The sequence below is a fragment of the Phalacrocorax aristotelis genome, chromosome 4 (assembly GCF_949628215.1).
Source record: "Phalacrocorax aristotelis chromosome 4, bGulAri2.1, whole genome shotgun sequence".
Classification (NCBI taxonomy): Eukaryota; Metazoa; Chordata; class Aves; order Suliformes; family Phalacrocoracidae; genus Phalacrocorax; species Phalacrocorax aristotelis.
Genome location: NC_134279.1, coordinates 75,846,771 through 75,867,214, shown reverse-complemented (window position 1 = coordinate 75,867,214; position 20,444 = coordinate 75,846,771). Strand labels below are relative to the sequence as shown.

The 20,444-nt window shown below is 41.0% G+C and overlaps 1 protein-coding gene across 3 annotated transcripts; it reads left to right on the top strand.

Annotated features, from left to right (window-relative positions):
• Positions 1–281: 281 nt before the first annotated feature.
• On the top strand, positions 282–20,174 carry TACC3 (transforming acidic coiled-coil containing protein 3). Of its 3 annotated transcripts, none has more exons than XM_075092071.1 (16): positions 282–813; positions 4,486–4,666; positions 4,807–4,952; positions 7,350–8,420; positions 9,599–9,698; positions 10,148–10,340; positions 11,129–11,181; positions 12,022–12,155; positions 12,246–12,354; positions 13,038–13,190; positions 15,535–15,611; positions 15,719–15,762; positions 16,803–16,963; positions 18,305–18,411; positions 18,620–18,740; positions 20,002–20,174. In XM_075092071.1, exons 2-16 carry the CDS (start codon positions 4,487–4,489, stop codon positions 20,065–20,067), a joined length of 2,715 nt encoding a protein of 904 aa, XP_074948172.1. In that variant the 5' UTR covers positions 282–813; position 4,486; the 3' UTR covers positions 20,068–20,174. The 3 variants fall into 3 exon arrangements, with proteins under 3 accessions (XP_074948172.1, XP_074948173.1, XP_074948174.1); XM_075092072.1 differs by having other exon boundaries at positions 701–809; XM_075092073.1 differs by lacking the exons at positions 282–813; positions 4,486–4,666; positions 4,807–4,952 and adding an exon at positions 6,268–6,355.
• The last annotated feature ends 270 nt before the right edge of the window (positions 20,175–20,444 follow it).

Sequence of the window (20,444 nt, the reverse complement as noted above, 5' to 3'; positions counted from 1 at the left end):
CCAAGTTACTAGTGATAGGACAAGAGGAAATGGCCTTAAGCTGTGTCAGGGGAGTTTTAGGTTGGATATTCAGAAGAATGTCTTTACTGAAAAGGTTGTCAAGCATTGGAACAGGCTGCCCAGAGAGGTGCTGGAGTTGCCATCCCTGGAGCTGTTAAAAAACCACATAGACATGGCACTTTGGGACATAGCTTAGGAGGCCTGGGGGTGTCGGGTTGGCAGTTGGACTTGATGATCCTAGAGGCCTTTTCCAACCTTAATGATTCTATTATTACCTACAGTTTCGTGCCAAAGGGGGCATTATTTACCTCAGGATTTGCAGACACACGTCTCTGCCCCCGGAGACGACGAAGTCCGCCGGGGACTGGCCCTGGACTACCAGAGCACCGCGTGGCTCTACCCGAAGAACGCCAAACACGCATGTTTCCTCGCGCCCGGGTCTGAGGCGAGCTCCGCTGCCGGACGCCCCCGGGCTGAGGCGTTCTGCCGTTGTCGACGTTAGCGTGGCGCCATGACGAAGCTCTGCGCACTACACTTCCCGGCATGCCTCGCGCGGGAGCGCGCTCCCGCGGGGGCGCATCCGCCACGCGTCGCGGCTCTCCCCGCCCCCCCCCGGAGTGCGCTGTTCTGATTGGCGGACGCGTTCCGAATGCCGCTTCCTCATTCGCGGGCCAGGACTCCCGTTGAAATTTGAAATCCTGCGGCGGGGGCGGAGGGGGCGCTGGTCGGTTGCGGCGGGTAACTTGTGCCCTCTGGGTCCCGAGCTGAGACTCAGCTGAGCGCCCGCGGGCCGGCACCGCGCCTCGCAGGCAGGTAGGGGCCCTTTGGGGGTGGGGACACCTCCGGGAGGCTGCGGGGCTGCCCCGCCGCCTCGCCGAGTCTGGGGGGGGGGGGTGGGGCTCGGGGATCCCCTCTCTGAGCTCGGGGTGGTGTGGGGCTGGTGGGGCCAGGGTGGGGGACCCTCCCTGGGAGCTCGGGGTGGGGCTGGGGTGGGGGCAGTCTCGGGGACCCTCTCTGTGAGCTCGGGGTGGTGTGGGGCTGGTGGGGCCAGGCTGGGGGAGCCCCTCTGCGAGCTCTGGGGGCTGGGGGACCCGTTCTGTGAGCCTGGGGTGGTGTAGGGCGGGGGGAGCTCCTGTCGAGGGGTCTGAGGGGCACTTTTGTTAGTTCAGGACTAAGAGATGTGTGGGGAACTTCTTTGAGTTTGGGAATGCAACAGAGCTAGGAGTTTGGGGGTGATAGTGATGGAGTTCAGGGGCTCACCCATGAATTCAAGGATCAGGTGGCACTCGGGAGGACCTTGGGAGCATCTTTGTGAGTTTTGAGGGTGATGGGTACTCGGGGTTGCCTCTGAGTATGGGGGGGCGGGCATATACGTGGGCACTTGTGTGAGCCTGGGGGCTTCATGGGGCTGAGGGGGGGCTCTGGCAGCCCCGGTGGGCGGCTGGGGGTTGTTGAGGGTACCCCGCTGCATTTCGAGGGGTGTGATGTGGGGCTCCTGTGGCCTAGGGTGACTCAGGAGTACTGGGGGGTTAGGGGAGGGTTAGGTTTTTTTTTTGTTTGGGCTTCTTTTTTTCCTTAAAGCACGCCTAGGTGCAACGATGGGCAGGGACTGAGAGCCTGTCAAGCCTTCCCCGGCCTTGCTGCCCCTCCTCCCCTCGGCGCCGGCTCAGCTGAAGGGCAAGGGCGGCTTCTGCTGCCCTGCGACGAGCTGCGGGGGCCGGCTGGCCTGGGGCGCCGCTGCTCCTGCCTCCCAGGCTTGGCTTTTTTGTTAAAACCGCTGCAAATTCCCCTTCCTCAGATGGTCTATTGAGAGTCGGGTGGCTTCTGTACTCGGGGGGAAGGTCGTGATTACGCAGGAGTCAGTTAACCAGAAGAGAGTTTGTGCTCCGATTTGAGATGTTGGCACTAAAAACCCCATATAGCGGCCGGCTCTGTGTCAGTTTGAACCCCCACCATTCTGTGAGCCAGTACTAAGTTACTCTGCCGTGAGCAAGTGCTCTCTCTATCTTAGCTGCTGGAGGAGTTCAGGAGGATAATTACGTAGAAAAATTCCATCTTTGCCCTGCATGTTCAGTGGCATTTTTTAGGCATTTGAGGATCACAATTTGTGTTTTGGCTGTTGTGCCCCTGTGATCATTAAACAACAGATAGTTGCTGTGAAGCCCTCAACTTAAAAATGATGGGTACCTGAGGTTTAATTATCTCATGCCATTTGAATTAATGTTCATTTTCAAATCCCGAATGACAGACTGCTGCTTGTGCCTGGATAAATGTTATTCTAAAATGTGGAGCAGTTTTGTTTTTGCGAACTTTGATTGGCCATAGTGGGAAAACTTGTTGCCTTTCACAATGCTTGCTTGCATGCATTGGACACTGACCATTTTAAACAAAAAGGTGTCTCTAATAAAGCTTCTCTTCCCCTTTTACTTTATCACAGTTACTAGCTAAGGAACTTGTGAAAGAATTTAGACCAAATCTTGATTGCAAATATTTTAAATAAATGCTGAATTACCTTTAAAATGGTTTAATCCTAGAAAGAAGTTTGATTTTTAGATTTAATATCTAAAATGCTGGGCAAAAGTGTATGCATATGGTGCCAATACATTGGGTATTTTAATGATCTGATTTAGCAATGGTGCACAAGTAGGTCCATGACAAACCTGAGCAAGTCTCCAAACAAACCTCCCTTGCTTATGGAACTTGTTTTGAAGGTGTTGCCAACTTTCTCATGTCCTAGTCTCTGTTTCTAAAGTAATTACAGTAAATAACTACAGTGTGTAAAGGTCCACTTGATCTGTTGTCTCAATTTTAGTTTGGAATGAAGGAAAGCAATGATGTTCACTTCCAGTTCTACAAGTTGTTAATGTAAAAATAATTTATGTATAAAATAACTTGCGCTAAAGTATGAGCAGGATGAAGAATGAAGAAGAAATGAAGAAACAGCGAATACAGGCATGCTTTGCTCGCCATGGCTTCTGTAGCCACTGTTTGCATTCCATTTCTGATTAAAAGTGCCGTTGTTGGGCTTGCAGGCAAAGTAGCTGAGTTCTGTGGAGAGTATGAAATCTGTGCAGAGGCTTAAATGCAGAAATTTGGATACATAAGGGTTATGAAATTGAAAAAAAACATACTTAATTTTCAGTGGGAGTGCCCTTGTTCCCTCTTTATGTGAATGAAGGCAATTATTTGGAGTCTTCCTCAGCTGATTGTCTGGATTAATCTTGACTGCATGCTGGAGGATGGAGAAACAAGCTAAGGATTAGCATTTTGGTCAAATCAAGCGTTTGAAATAATTTGGAATGGTTATCCATTGCAGAAAGCCAACAACTCCTCTACTTGATACTAATTATTTTGCATAGGTGGTACAAGATGACACATCAGTTCTTATGAAAGAAATTGCTTTGTTAGCAGTTTGACAGAAAACTGTTTCTCAAGGGTCATCCTTCATGGACAGTGATTATGCCTAGAGCTTGCTTAACATGCCTTCTGTGCTCTGGTCCTTTTTTTTGTTTTGGCTTCCATTTTTGTTTTAAACAGCAGTAGCATCACTGAGTATTAGTCATAAACCTTTAAGAACAGCAGAGGATCCAATGGCAATAAAAGGTAGACAGAGTTCAAGTACCTATAATGTGCTGGAATGCCTGGAGTGCTTGAAATGCATGTTCTTTCTCCATTTCTAACTTATTGTCATCCTTAATCTTGGATGTGATGCAAGCTTTAGTTTCAAGTGTGAAGGACTTGAAATACTAAAGACTAGATCAGCCTATATGGTCTGCTAAATCTTGTGCATGTCCAATGTAAGAACAATATTTTTAAAATACCTTTTTAATTACTTTTTTCAGACTTGCATACCAATGATGTCTATGCTGCAAAGGATTCTTAAGTACTATGTGCCTCACAGAGCAGCATGTGCTCAGACAGCGCAGGAAAAAGCTAGCTAACTTTATTCAGGACTGTGATCCTAAATGCACCCTAACTAACCAAACTTGTTTTTGCTCTTTGCTGGTGTACAATGTAGTAATGAGACCATGTGAATAAGACAGAGAAATGATTGTCATCAGCCCCTTGCAAGGGCTGTAATTTTGCTTAGCTAGATGCCCTATTACAAGAGACGTCACTGTATGTCACTACTGCCTTTAAGGGGTTGGGAATGAAGAAACTTGCAAATGATAGAGCTCCCTTTAAAGGATCGGCAGCTAAAGTAGTGAGGTTATAATGTGAACTCTGGAAAGCACAGTATCACAATTAACTTCCTAGACCGCTAACAAAAGCAGAGGGGCTGTGCAGTGCTGCATTTAGATGCTTTCAGAGTCTTTTGAGATCTAACTTTTAATATGAAGATTTTTCAGTACTTTTAAAACTTCTGAAGCTGTTAATCTTTGCCAGCCAGTGCCAGGCTTCTAACTTCTTCGATTATCTGAAAGTGCATCTGGCTGACCACACCCTCTCATTCATGCTGTGATGTTGTATGTGTTGATGTTCTAGAATGAGTCTGCAGATTTTAAATGCAGAAAATGGAGAAAACGGAGGAAACGTCAATGATGACCTAACAGAAGACGACTGTGGATTTTTCTTTGCACCACCGGAACCTACAGGGAGACCTTCCATTTTACGCCTGTCCCAGAAAGAAAACTTGCCACCAAAAAGTGTGTCAAAAGCTATGAAGGTAAACTTTTGCTTTTGTATTGATTTATACTCTCTTGTCTTCTGTGATCTCTGCTACTGAATGCATATGCTATTTGGAGCTTGAAAATATTGTGGTGTTAATGTTGGTTTTTTTCTTCCGCCTCTACCCCTTTCTTAAAGGTAACCTTTCAAACTCCTCTAAGAGATCCTCAGACTCGAAAAATCTTAAGCCCTGCTATGTCAGACAAACTCGAGACTACTTTCACGCTTGATGATTACAGTGATGCCTTGGTGGATGATCTTTTATCTGCACCCATCAACGTTGAGTAAGTAATGCGTTCACTGCTAGTAGTATTAGCAATGTGGGACCTACTCAAGTTAATTTTTCTCCATTAAAAACCTGGATAGTTAAAATGCAGTTTTACAACAAGATGTAAGCTGCACAAAAGGACCAAAATTAATGCTGACTTTGCACAAACTCTTTCAAAGATAAAATTTTCCTAAACATAATGACAATTATTTTGGTTGTAATACTGAATACTGAACTCTATTTCTAACTCCTCAGTAACTGATTTCATGGAGGTGACATATGATCTGAATAATAGTTTAAGAGAAGAGGCACATTAGGCAGAGAATACAAAACTCTTCCCCTACAGTAAGGTTTTCATGTGAGACTACAACTATTCTGAACCTAATCCTTAAACCTAAGCCCTGAAACTACTTCTTTTGTATGTTAAGTACAGTTTTGCTTCTTTAGATTTTTTTTTTCCTTAAGATGCATCTTCTGAAGGGTTGGCTTGAATTGACACCTTGATCAATGAGTATTGAGATTAAAGAAAATCTAGCAACACAAAGTGACTATAACATCAATCCCAAATAGGAACCAGTTTGTGTGTCTTTACAGCCTATGCAGCTGGGTATCAAAGTGGCGTATGGTGGCTGTGTGGAGAAGAGCATAGAGTCTGCAGTGGTCCAATGTGGTGTTTTGCAACTCTTTTACTAGAGATATTGCTATAATGGTATAATAATGTTATTAATAGGTTTCAATGCATATTTTTATTACTGATTCTTTTAGCCCCTTTTTAAACTTGTATAAACATCTGAAATCCATAATTCCTAGTGGCAAGAAGTCTGATTTTAGCTTTGTCTTCTGCAAGGAAATACATCCTTTTGCTTGTCTTTAACTACCCAATACTTTCATTTGACCCCAGTTCTTGTATCTTTGGGAAGGGGAGAGGGAAGAAAGATGGGAACATGGGAAGTGTTCTTTAAATGCATAGATTTGCTGCAGCTGTTAACTTGCATGGATACTCTAGTTCAGAAAAGTACTTCTGAGCTAGCCAACACAATTAAATGACTTAATTGCGTTTATGCCCCAAACTTATTGCTCACACAAATAAACGATGGTTTAGTACATATAAGGTTCAAGTGAGCTAAAAGGGCTAGCACCGAATTAGTTTTAGTTAAAGCATAATTATGTATCAAGACATTGCTTTTACTGTACACGTCCTTTATATTTTTAAAATGTAAGGATTTGTTTGTAGTGAATAAACTAAAGGACTGGCTGTTGCTGAAGGGTGTCACTAGTCTCAAGTAACTGAAGTTTCAAGCAGGTGTCTCACTCTTGACTGGCATTTATTAGGTTAAACACTGAAGGAGAATGGGAGGGGCCTGAGTAGTGGAAGGAGCCTGGGGCTGAACTATTGCAGGGAAGAGGCACGCAAACCGGGTGAGAAGGACTTCCTGAACTCTTATCTCCTGCCTTTGCTTTTGGGTTTATCTAAGTGGTGTTTTTAGTGAGGGGCTTTTAATCATGTTCTGTTCTACAGCAGATATGGGTGGGACATAGAAATAATATCTTTACGAAGGGACAAAACAATGGGAGGAAATCCTGTTTCAGGAAGTAATGGCTTAACTCTCTGTAGTCTGAGGCGAAGTCTCAAAAGTTGAGTAGAGTTTGGGGAAATAAAGTGGAGCACAATAACTTGTAGAATACCTAGCAGTAGTGAGTACACAAACTTTCTTTAACCTGTTTCTTCTGCTAGAGAATCTTTCTCTTACTGGAGACCTATTTTCTTGTATACTGCTTTCTTCTTCAGATTTGCTGTTGTACAGAGTTTAGAGTGCCTGAAGTCCAGGTTCTGGTTTGGTATGTAGGCCCTCATAGATGAAATGCTGGTGCATACTTTCAGGGGAAAAATATCTGCCAGAATGGCCAGACAAAGTAATGACTAGAATGGGAGAACCTGAATCATGACTCAGTTTGGTCCTAGACTTGTGAGTCTGTCATGACTCATAGTTGAATCTACATGAAGATGTGCTACTAGTCATGCCTGTGTTTGAGCTGATTACTGTTAACATCTCCTCCTAAGCAATGTATATGTCACTGTCGAGTGAAATGGAAATGTCAGTAGAGCAGTCTGCAGTGGTGGCTGGCATAAGGTTAACATAGTCATGTAGAACAGACAGCTTAAGAATACTGACTAGTTTCAAGGATCGATCTCCCTATAGTTCATACGTACCAGACCTGATAACTTCTGTTTAGGTGGCAACTGAATTCTTGCTGTTATGACACTATTTTGCTGTCAGCTGCCTTACGACAGAAAAACCCCAAATTACTCTGAGCATACAACGCTGCTTGTGCAAATATCTTTCTGAAGATTATTTCAAATGATGTCTAAAAAATAACTATAGCATGTGTTATCTGACTTTTTTTAATGCAGCACATGTCAACAAAAGGCTGAAGCTGAAACAAACAATACAGTGGTAAATACACAAATGCCAGAGAAGGTCAGTGCGGCTCCTTATCCAGATGATGAGATGCCAGTGAAGGGTCGAGGTTCCTACAATCTTGATTTTGATAACTTAAATGACATCAATCCCTTTCAAAGTTCAGTGCAGTTGCAGCATTCTCCTGGAAACCTGCAGAAGTCTCCTGTAAGAGCATCTAGCACCCCAGAGAAAACTGAAAAAAGTAATGATTCTCTTCTGGATGATACAGCTTCTTCTGCCTCTACCACAGCAAGTGCAGAGCACTCAGTTGAAGAGAAGACTCCTTTCTCTGGAAAAGAATCTGTATTGAGAGAACTGGAGTCTAACAAATCCAAGCTGTCCCCTAAGCAAGCCATCAGTGACTCTGTGCAGGATGTGAAGCCTGCTTCCACAGATGTGAGCCAAGTTAATAATTCGATGGGATTAGCAGAAGCACCTACACTTCCCGTACAGTTGTCTGGCAACTTAGGTCCTAGTAGTTCCGATGTAACTAATTCTTCTGTAACTGAGGAATCGAAGCTTCAGAATGTTTCAGTAGCAGAAAAAGCCTCTGTAGAAGAGCTGGCTGTCTCTGAAGTGGAACCTGCAGAAAAGCCTGGTGTCACCAAGGCTGGACCAGTAAAACTGGAATTTGACTTTGACAATACCACTGCTAGAAAGCCACCTCCTAAGAAACTAGGTAGAAGACCTGGAATTAAGCCACCTTCGAAAAAAACTCCTGTTGCCAAAACGAAAACAGAGACTACTGAAGTGCAAAATAAAAGTAATGTGGAAGATGAAATCCCTGTTCCCAAAGCATCTTATAAGTTTGACTGGGACAAACTTGATGATCCAAACTTTAATCCGTTTGGGGGAGGCTCTAAAATTTCCAGCTCACCCAAGTGTTCTAAACCTAGCCCTCAGAAAGTTCACCTGCAAGAGGAGCAGGATAGTACGTCATCAGGAAGGGAGCCTCTTCCAGTGGAGCAGGATAACAGACCAAGTGCCTGTGAAACTCCTGAGAAAAGAGAACCCAAAAGTCCGTAAGTAAATCTGTAGCTGAATGTAGAAGCACCTTGAACTTGTGTGAGGAAAAGATAATTAGATGGTATCTAACTAGTTGATTCCTACCTCCTTGACTTCCTCCCTCTGAGGTCGGCTGAGCCTATTGCACATCGTAACCTTTAACACAATACGTTGCAACAGCAAAGATCTCGCTGGGGAAACCATCCCGAGACAGGTAGCTCTGGGCAAAAGGTGTTCTTAAATATGGAGGAATGGGAGGCAACAGGTTTATATGGGAAGAACATTAGTACCTTGGTCATATGGTTCTTTCCCCACTACTCTGAGATTACAGTAAAATGTGGAGAATTGGGTGACTGCTGCCCTCTTTCAAAAAACAGGTAAGCAGGCAGCAACACTGCATGTCATGCAGCGTGGGACATGAAGGGACCAGGTAATTGTTCTCCGTGTAGTGTCCTGGCTGAACTCTGAGGTGCTATTGCTTCCTTGTATGTTCTTGGTATCTGAATACAATCTCCAATAAAAAGGCCTGTTGCTTAAGTTGCATTTCTTTTTGGCACCACATAAAGCTTTTTATTTGAGAATGGGAGATGTTGTGTTGCCTTTCCTAGAAAGTCTATTAAAATGCCAGCATTACTACAGATAGCCGGGTGCTCACCAGAACTAGACTGGCACAAGATTCTTCACCCGACAGAAATGTTTGCTCCCTGTGTAACATGATCAGCTACTCTTTACCAAGGTGGAAAGTTAAGTTTGTGCTGTCAGCAGTAACTAACGTATTGGACATCTCTAATGCAGTGCTGTGCTTTACACTGAATCTGCATTACTTCTGAAAGAGTAGCAGACTGCTTGTAATTCTGTTCCTAATGAAACAAAAAGCCTATCTTTAATTAAAAAAGAGCTTAACAAATGGAAATAAGAGAACAGTGTTAAGTGAATAGGAATAAGTGATACTGCCGTGACTTTCTGCTTCCCAGATAACACTGCTGATGGAGGGAGAGCTTTCTGTCATTTAAGTTGTTGCTGGGCAAGACAGTGAATTAACATCCCCACCCTCCATAAAGCTTCCTGTACTGTGGCAGTAGGAACTCTCAAAGAAGCTTACTTTGTTCAGTGCCTTAGTATTTCTGGTAATATAGAATTTGGAACTCTCTGTGAGACTTGTATTGTGTTTTTGTTTTGTTTTGTTTTTCTATAGGGAAATAAGCAAACAGAGTGTGGTAGAAGATAAGCCAAGAACTCAAGACAACAAGCCAGGAGTTCAAGTAGAAGCTGAATTTCCAGGAGAGAGCGCCATGGTAAGGCATAGGAAAGATAGCTGTCTCTTAACAAGTTATTCCATGAAGCAGAGTTCTTTGACTTAACCTTGTCAAACCCAGGTTTGATACTTTGGCTAAGAATTAGTGTGTTTATGCATATTCAGCAACTCTAGAATGGCTATCAACTGTGCAGACTTGTCTTTTGAAGGTAACATCAGACAGCCAAAATAGTACCTTTGTATTTAGTACTTTTTTGATCAGCAGGCACATAGAAGGACAAACATAAGGGTACAGACTCTAAAAAAGCGACTCCTGTATAATATGAGCTCTACTCAGTGTTGGTAGTTTAGTTTCTGTGCCTGTGAACTCTTGGTTTATTCTGTTGACTGCCCAGCTAGTATATGACAAACCAATTGGACCATTATTGTAATTTTCATTGCATTTAAATAATTATTTTAACAGTAAAAAAGATTGTTTTTTCTCATCAGGAGAAGCAAATGAGCCCCTCTAAAATGTCTCCAGCTAATGTCCCCTCTCAAGATAATTTCGTTTCCACTGACAGTGGAAAAAAGTCAATGTCTGCAGAAGAAATTAAACCTAGTTCCCACAGAACTGAAATAACAACAGATGAGCAGACAGCTGACTCTGAACCTGAAGAGTTCTTCAGACCATCATCTGAAGGTAAGAGCATTTCTTCAGAACAGACTGAAAAGATATTGTTACAATGACCTCTGTGTATGTGTTTCTCTACCTCAGTTTTGGCATTGATTTTAGTTTTTTGTCTTTCATCTTTTCTGAAAGGACTGTAAAACCTACAATGACTAGCAAGGCTGGGAAATGCACCTAAGCTCATTTCTAACTTTTCCTGGGTTAAGCTAAATTTAAAAAGCTGGCTATTACCATTCAGCTGCCTGGAAGGATCAAATCTAGGCTGGTACAGACTCTATCTTTATAGAGTTTCAGTGGCAGCTTTCTGTGATCAGAAAAATGATCCATTAAAATCACTTCTGCTATTAAGGACTCCCTAGATTGAGAGCAGCAGAGCTATGCGACTGCCTGTATTTGTGGGTCTTGTAGATTACTGCAGGCGTTAGCACTACTCAAATACTGACTTCATATTTCAGTGTGGGTGGTCATTCTGTACTTGCATGCCTGTCTTGAAAGCTTCCTACGTAGCTGTGACTTAACCACCTAGAAGGGTTATTCCTTGTAGGAGCATTGTGTGGAAGGATGAGCAAATGATTTGACTGCAGAGCAGTCTGTCACTTATCTTAATACTTGAGTGGAAACAGTATATTGAGAAATGGCTATAACTTCTTTTTTCAAGTCTGAGCTGTGTGCTAATTTTAATGGTGAGATTGTAATTCTTATTCTTTTATGTACATACCTCTATTTCTTTCTGTGGGTGCTTCACTGTAAGACAATATGACAATATTGTGTCTTCATTGTATCACTTCCTCCTTTTCCAGTTCTAGGAATGGGCATAGAAATAGACTATCTGGAACAGTTTGGGACTTCGTCAGTAAGTATGACATTGAAATGTTTTTTTGCTTCCCTGGCAGAGGGGAGAGGAAAGGAAAATGAAACTGTCAAGCCTTAAATGTTTCCATGAAATAACTTCACTTTGAACTTGCCCACAGAAATACAGGTTCGATTACAAAGGAATGTGTCAACAAGGCTGGGCAGGGGGTGGTGGTGGAAGGAAATGTAGTTATAAGCAATTCTATTAAAGATCAGAGGACTCTTGCTTTCAGTTTGCAGAGGTGCTATTTTTCTTCAACAGCAGTGGAACTGAGATGGATGACGTTTCACCTCTCTGGTTGCCAAAACTGCAAGAACATATTGCTTTGAAAGTGCAGGATCATTGTTTTGAAAATATTTTTTTCTAAGTTCTTTTGTTTTATGGGCAGTTTCAGGAAATCTGTCTCTAAATTGGCATGTCATATTTTTACCAGTTCAGCTTAGTTATTCTTTCTCCTACTTTGGTCCAGAGTAGGAGTGGCTCTGAATATACAGTGAGTACACTGAACTGAAATTGTTTTCTGATCGTGTTATGTACATCCTTAATGTTGTAGGACAGACACTGCTCATTCAGCTTAAAATGTTATCTTTCAGTGTCTTCTGCTCATAAATGTTTGCCTTTTTGGTTCTCTCTGTGAGCAGATTGAGTCCACTTGATATTACATAAGGACTTAAGCATGTGGGCACTGAGTTATTTTATGTAATTTTTCTCCTGAGAACAATGATCTGGCCGCTGAAGAATAGGCTCACCCTCTCTCCAGAGGATTATTGGGGGGGGATGGGTTGTGTGTGTTAAGCTATGAAGCAGCATATCTGCCAATTCATGCCTCTTTCCTTTCAGTTCAAAGAGTCTGCCTTGAGGAAACAGTCACTGTATTTGAAGTTTGACCCTCTACTGAGAGACAGTCCGAGAAGACCAGTGTCTGGTACTATTGAAACAAATATGAATACCACAACAGCTCTGCTTCACCGTGGGTAGGTATTGACTTGGTCTAGGCTGTAATACATAGCCTTACAAAGAAAGGCAGTGCTTGAATATAATGGTGTATATTTGTTCATTTTTAGTCCTGTTGCTGATTTAAGTAAATTGCTTGAAGCTGAAAAGCCTGCAGTGAGTCTTCAAGATGAAGAAAAACCAAAAGGACTAGATCTTCTGGGGACATTTACAACTTCTGTAAGGGTGCCTGGAAGAGTATTGGGTGTCATGTTGATATTTTGGGAAAGTGATGGGCTAGGCTCTGGGCTTAGGACTTAGGCAGATATTTGAAGGACTGCAGAATATTTAATGCTTATTTAAACTGTTATCTTAAACCGGACTGGATACTCACTTAAATAGAAGTTGAACTTCTTTTATGGACTCCATTTTCTTAAGTATTAAAAACCTTGAATGTGGTCTAGGAGAATTTAAGCTGTCTTTAAGAATACTTTAATCAAGCAATCTTTTTCATGCAGCTGAAGCCATGAAAATTCGACAAGCTTGTATTTTAATTGCTCTGCTGGGATGAAAAGCACTTTGGTTAAACTTGATGCTCTACAGTCTAAGGCTTATAGTTTGAACCACCTTTTCTGACTAGATCTGCACACAGCAGTTCATCCTGAAATTGTGCCTTTTTTTACTGGTGGGGAACAGTGTGGTGTCATCGCTTCGTTTCTGGTGGCTATAATTGGTGGATAGCTGTTTCTGTTACACCATAAAGATAACTACGTAGTTACAAGATATCTACAAAGTAAGAAAGATAACCATGCTATGGAGGTATTTTGGGTGTTTAAGTAAAATCTTAGCATAAAATAATCCTCATACAGCTAATCAATGGCATGAAAATAGTAATCCATTGAAACTTTTTTCCCTCCTCACAGGACACAGGTCCCCTAATTCCAGACTCCCTGACCAGTGAAGTTCCTCCCCTTCCTTTTGGTGCTTCCACAAACACTGCAGTGGATGCTATTATAGATGTGCTAAAATATAGCCAAAAAGACATGGATGCAGCTGTTGAACTGGTGAAGCGAGAGGTATGGTGACCTCTCCAAAGCAGAACTTTGCATAGCCTTGAAAGTCCCTTTTGTTTAGATTATCTGGTATAAATCTCTATAGTTGATAGTTCTTTCCATCGTATTTGACATAAGCGCCTCATTCTGAAAAGACTGCTGTCTTGATAGGAGCAGTAAGTATAGACCTTTCCAGGGCTGATATCTAAGGAAATAGGGTAAATTTCACTATTAGTCAGGTTCTGCCTTAGAACTGGTCAGTATTAAAAAGCATCTGTTATCAGATGGAATGGTCAGGCTTCGTATCAGTGATCTGAATACTCCTTGTTAAACTAGGCAGGGAATAGCTGTTCTTCCCAATAGGATGGAGCTATTTCTTCTAATATAATTTCCTTAGGATAAAATTGTAATGTCAGTTCAGTGCAGTGATCAGTCTTGTGTGGGTTTTTTTTGTGGGATGGGGAGGCACAGCAGTATGTTCAGGTAATAAAAGTGAGATCTGGAGCTCACGCCACTCTAGAGAAACATTAGTGGAGGAGGGCAGAAGTAGTTGGTGGGATTTCAAGTGTATTTTTTAACTATATCACTACAGAAATTGCTTTTGAACCTCCATCTTACTCATGCAAGAAGAGTATCCACTCAAAAAATCTGAGTACTAGATTGATTATGGCTTCTGGGTTATGTCACCTTTAAAATACTAAATAATGTAAGGAGTACTTAAGCATGAATGTCCTTAAAGCTAATTGTGTCACTTCAAAATTAACTTCAGAAGAAAATGGAGCACTCAAAATTCCTGTCTAGCTATACTGCAGGCAGTGACACTAAGGACACCAAACAAAGATGGGCTGTGATTATTTGCTGCTTAAATTACTCTTTCCAATCAGAGTACAAAGATACTGGCTTTTCTAGGATCAACTTTTGCTTTCTGTCATTTAGGAGGACACTTTTACCCAGCATATTGCCTAGTACAGGAAAACAAGTGCAGCTTTGACGGGGGAGGCTCCCCTAGTGCATTGATCTAAAATGAAGAATTTATATAATAATAGGGTAAAGCTTGTCCTATTGTTGATTAGAGCACAAATTTTAAAACTTTAAAACATGCAAACATAGTTGTGGGAAGACAGGTGTGACTGGATGACTGCAGCTGTCTGTCACTTAAATAAAAATGCTTGGAATTACTATATTTGCTTGAAAGGAAGACAGGCTAAATTTTAAGGTGTGGGGTTTTCTTGTGAAACAACTCGAGTGGGAGGAGAGGAAAAAACTGTTCTTGGCAAATATAGCATGTCATGAAAGCATGTTTTTTTGGGGGTCTACTGAACCATTTCTGAGTTTGCAAATGGAAGTTTCTAACCAGTTTCCATCTTCACACGCTTTTGCAGCATGTTTTTTCTAGCCTAACTACTGTTAATTCTTTCTCTTTATATTTTGGTACACGCTTTTTTCACTTGTGCCCCACTTGCCTGAAATATTGCAAAATATTTTAAATTAGTTTACTCTAAAACAAATACTGAAAACCAGTGTACTGTAGTACACTGTGCAACTTTGAGAGGAAATTAGCAGTAATCATGTGCTTTCATCTTCTCGTGTTTAAAATTCTAGGTGGTTTTATGTATTTAGGGCCTCTGTTATTGAAGGCTTCCCACATTGCAGCCAACTGTCGGTGGTGGTGTTCTTAACAGAAACCCCAGGACGAAATAAAGTTCATGGAGTTTTCACAAAACATTTAGTGAGGAGTGTTTATACTGCTTAATAGTGTTACTGTGAGTTCTACTTTACTTCAGCTGATGTGAAGTAGGTATAGCTATTCTTAAATGAACTGAGGTGTCTTTAAATTTGGAAACATGTTAAGGGGGAGATTGAGTGTTGAATACAAATGACTCCCAACAATAATTTGATCTTGACTGGAATAGCCTTCTAGTGTTCTTTCCTGTGTTAAGATTACCGGATTTATGTGGCTTAATTTCTCTGCCTTGTAAATAAGAGAAATAAATGTCACTTGATAGAGTATTACTTCTTGAGAGTGTGTTACTGGCCAAGGAACAATGATGTATGCACAGGATGAATAACAGTAGCCAAGAGGATCGCTGAGTTCGCTCTGGTCTTGCTTTTTTGAGAGAGATTGGTAACATTGAGGTGGGAATGATGCATGTGAAATCTACATGTCAATCTACATCTTATTTGACTCAACTTTGTAATGAAACACTTAATTTTGCATCTGTTAAGCAGTTAGAACTTATTTTTCTCCATATCAAGTTATAAGTAACCTAAGCATAAGTATACCTAAGCTGCCCTTTAGACTGTTCAGAGCATCAAATCTTGTGTCTCTTGCTGTGCAAGAAATAAAGGTTTACCTTTTCCCTCAAAGGTTCAAGAGAAAGAGTTGGAGACACAGGAATGGAGAAAGAAGTATGATAAGCTTCATATGGAATACAAGGAAATGGGGTATGAATCTGTCTTGATTTTTTTTTTATATCTACTTATTTACTCCAGCTGCTTTTTTCTAATTTATCTTCAACATTGTTTTTCATGGTTGGTTTTTTTTTTTTTAGAAAAATAGTTGCTGAGTTTGAAGGTACAATAACACAAATGATGGGTAAGTTCCATACTTACACTTTGAATGGCTTGGGAGGGATGGGGCATGCTTAGCTTAAGGTTGCTAACTGAAGTTAGTGTTGCTCCTCTTCTGATGGCATTAATATCTCCAGTGCTTCCAGGGTGAGTGTAAGGTTTCAGACAAGGTAGTAAGAGTAACACTTTCATGCATATTCATCCAGACGTGATACCACTTTGTAGAGTATGATGACTTCCTGAATCAGGGGTGAGCACATCTAACTACTTCGCATTCTCCAGTGGACTGTGAGCTGTTGCTTTATTAAAACTGGTAGATCCAGTTGTCTGCACCTTGTGTTTGACTGTTTATTATCTGACCTTGTTTAAGTAATAAGTTGTCAACAGGAGTTCTTGATGGACAGACCTGGCCTTTGCTTCAGTCAAGTTTGTGGCTTCAAAGCCAGGAAGACATTAAAAGAAATTCTTGTTGTTTAGGTACATTCTCCTGGTTCAAAGCTGAATAGTCTAATCTGTGCCTTGCTTAAGTTTAGTTCTTTAAGAACGCTGAATATTATGTCAACTTCTTTGTGCCTCTTTAAATCTATGCAAAATGTAACTCGGGTGTGCTAATGAAAACTTGTCCTGAAAGAGTTTGCTGTGCTAGTTTGGCTTGTTATCCCAGTCTCCTCCCAGTCTTCAGCTGTTGTGTATATTTAATGAAAACAAATATTTTTGGATTCCCTTCTATCACAATGTTTGAGGGTCCTGTTATGGTAAACTCAGGTGTAGTATTTTGACTATATTGCAGGAGAAACAACGCTTTAGGCAGGTACCTTATAGTTGGTCTTTAATGTCCTTAGGGTTGGTGTGAGGTAATACATAGCAAATAAAAGAGAATATGTCTGCTTCCTTAAAAGCAAAGATATGGCATCCTTTCAGAGGAGAGGCTACGTTATGAAACCCCTTTTTTGCTTAAGCGGAAGAATTGAAGGTATGGGGGTTATCTGTCCATACTATGGAACTAGTTTTATGGTGATGCAATAGCTATCATGAATGTAACCCTGTTAACTCCACTTTCTTTAGAGGACGCTCAGAAGCAGAAGGAATTTTCAAAGAAAGAAATGCAGAGGATGGTGGAAGAGAAGCAACAAGTTATTTCAGATCTGAACTCTATGGAGAAATCTTTCTCAGAACTCTTCAAACGATTTGAAAAACAGAAAGAAGCGCTAGAGGGTTACCGCAAAGTAAGATGCTATAAGCAAATAATATCCTTCCAAGATAAATGAGACTTAGTAGAGAGGAAATGATGAATTTTTAGAGCAGCCATTAATTAGCTAGTATAGACACTACCTGGTAAAACCAGGTGCTAGGTTGTTTTTTATTGAAAGATTTTTAAAACTACTGGTTTGTTGTATTTAGTGACTGGCTTAAAGTATGATAATGATTCCTCTGTTAGAAGCAAAAGCTTCTTCAAACAGGATGAGCTGTTTCTTGCTGTATGCATATCACTTTTCTGTAAATCAGAGACACTCTCATGTAGCAGCTGCTGTGTAAGCGCAGCTTGTTTCCCTTACATCATGTTGAATGGATGCTGAAGATGATTTGCTATTACAAGTCAAAATGATAACACTTTACTGGGTGTTCTTTACCAAGTTGGGGGTTTTTAAGCTAAAGTCTTCATTCTGCAACACCTTCAGACACTGGAGAAATGAAGCTAATGAGGAGCATAAGCTATGGTTTCTTATTGCATGAAATCCATAAAAATGGATTAAGTTGTTCAAAAACGTGCCGTCAGATTTTGCCTTCAGTTAGCCTTTAATGTTCTCTATTAGTTCTAATAGAACTAAACTGTTACAAGGTTCATGGTAGTCTAGGTTTGAGAAACAGGCATCATGTCTGTGTTACGACTTAAGTTTCTGTTTTACTGATGTCATACTTCCTTTATTTTGTGTCTGTCCATCTTTCCACCCTAAATTCAGAAGTCCTTTCCTTAGCACTGAGTTATAGCATCACTTGGAAACAGTTGCTAAATTCAAGAGCTGGAATTAGTAGGGCGTCTTAGCACTTGTTTCAAACAGTTCCAACTTGCTATAATAGCTAACGAAATAAGGTATCATAGCATCTGTGCCTCCCAAGGTAACTTTTCTTGGTGGTAATGTTGGATTCACTTACATCAGGGTCCAAAGCCTGAATTGTTCCATGGATTCTCTGAAGTAATTGAATTTCTACCTGTTCTGAGGACAACTGCAAGCTAAGACAAAACTGACTTTTTTCAAAAACCAACAAAACACATAGAACTGATTAGAGACCTCAGTTTCAGTAACCTTTCCCCTTTACTGAAGTTTGCTACTAAATAAACAGTGTGCTGGGAATGAAACGGGTTGAATAAATGTTGACTTGCAAAGTCAAGAGTTGAAAGGGGGAAAATTTGGTCCCTGTGTAGATCTGTGGGACTTCACCGTTGTTAGCGTTGTTCTGATGAGCAAATACTGCCACTTCAGTGTAGTCAAATAGCCCCTTTGTGAAGTGCAGAGACTTCCATCTACTAGAACATAAGCTAACTAGGCTGCTTGTTCTTGGGACAGAATGAAGATGCTCTGAAGAAATGTGCTGAAGAATACCTGGCTAGAATTAAAAAAGAGGAGCAGAGATATTGTGCACTAAAGGCACATGCTGAAGAAAAGCTGCATCAGTAAGTACCGTGTCAAGAAGCCAAGTACTGGGAGTGAAATATGTCTTTTTCACAGTTACTGCAAAATAGTTCTTTTAATGCCACAACTTGGTTTAAAACATTGTCAGTTTGGGGATTCATCCAAAGTACAAGAATCTAGTGTGATGATATGAACAGTTTTACTGTGCTGTCTGAAGGGCATGTAAACACCATCTTGCTTCCATTTCAGAGCAAATGAGGAAATTGCCCAGGTACGAAGCAAAGCTAAATCAGAGACTGCAGCGCTACAAGCCAGTCTCCGTAAAGAACAAATGAGGATCCAGTCTTTAGAGAGGAGCCTTGAACAAAAGGTTAGTCAAAATGCCATGAGTCTCTTAAAGCTATTGCCTTACACTAGGTGAAGAACTGCCTTGTACCAGTGCTAAAAATAGCCAGGCTAACTATGCTGGTTTTGATGGCTGCTGTACTTTGGGAAATAGGTGTTGAAACTTAAGTCACAGCTCTGTTATGTCAAGACATATCTCTATGTTTAGATTATCTGGAGCAAAAGGTTTGTTCGCACAGGTGGGTTGCAGAACTGATTGGTCCTGGCTACTGTGTCAGGAAGTTATCTGAACTACTGAAGGAGGTAGTGATCTAAAACTTAAACATGTCCCAGAGCAGAATCTGGGAATTAATCTTGAATAACTGTTCAGCTTGTTCAAAAACAGATGACTTGTAAGCTATTAGCACTAACACAGACTCTTTTGTAGTGACTGAACTCTTTCAATGTTGTTCAGGCCGTTAATCCTTGTATTTGTTGGAGTGTTTCATACTGCTTAGGTAGTCTTAAAATGTTCTGTAAAGGCACATCACTTTCCTTTGTTAGAACCCTTCGAAGGAAAAAGCTTTTTGAGGGTTAAAAGTAAGATTGCTGGAAATACATGCTGTTAGTTTTACTGCATCATGGTTGTATCTTTGCCAGCATTGAAGACTTGAAAATAGATGATGCTGACACATTCCTGTTAGGGGGAAGTCCTGTATTTGTGTTAGTGTTCAGGCTTATGGCTGAGGCTTGCACAGCTGGGGAAACAGTAGGCCTGTAAGTTGAGAGATGAGACAAGCCATTTAACACAGAGCTACATTTGTTCCCGTTACAAATACAATAATGTTTTATGTTAAGAACTCTCATTGAACCAGTTGACCATATAAGGAATTATACAACTTGGAAATTATTGCCACATGTGGGTAAAAGTATCAAAGCATCATCCTACAGAGTTGTCTGTCTTGTGAAGATTAAAATGTAAATTTTCACTATCTTGAATTTCAGTATATCTGACAGGCTTTGAGTCTGAGAAGTCTTATTTCCCTAGCAATTGGTCTCCATGTATTATGGGCAAGTCTGTAGAAGAACAATGGATTCTGGCTCGCTTCCTGAGGCTCTTAAGGTTGCCATGTGACCTTCTACAGAGCAGACTGTCCTTTAGACTAAATTTGCATGAGTCAGTAGCGTGTAAATGGACTTTCTATACCATGTGTTGGCAAACACAACTTGTTGCAACTCTACTCACTATGTGGATGTAACATAGCTTAGGCATACCTGAAACTCACTGCATTTTTTTTCTTCAACAGACTAAAGAAAATGATGAACTAACAAAAATCTGTGATGACTTGATCTTGAAGATGGAAAAAATTTGATAGCTTAACTGCCTTGTAAATATGTCTAGTCTCTGACTTCCTGTCTTGTGTTCACTTGCTTTTTTTTAATTGTGTTATGTGATGAAAAATAAAACTTCCGATTTGCACTTTTCTTGTGTATTATTGGCTGTATCTCTTGTAGGAAATGTATTCATGAACTTATCAGTTTATTGACTTAAGTTCAGTTGCCATTTCCAGTTAGATAAGTGTCTTGTGTAACATTTTCACATGTTACTCTAAGGAGGAACTTCTAATGGTCTTACCCTCACTCTTTTCCCTGTGTAAGAACACAACATTCTGTACTTGTGGCCTGGCTTTGCTGGTGAGGGTCAGCATTGGTCGTGTCTATTGTACTTCTTGCTGTCTCACTTATATTA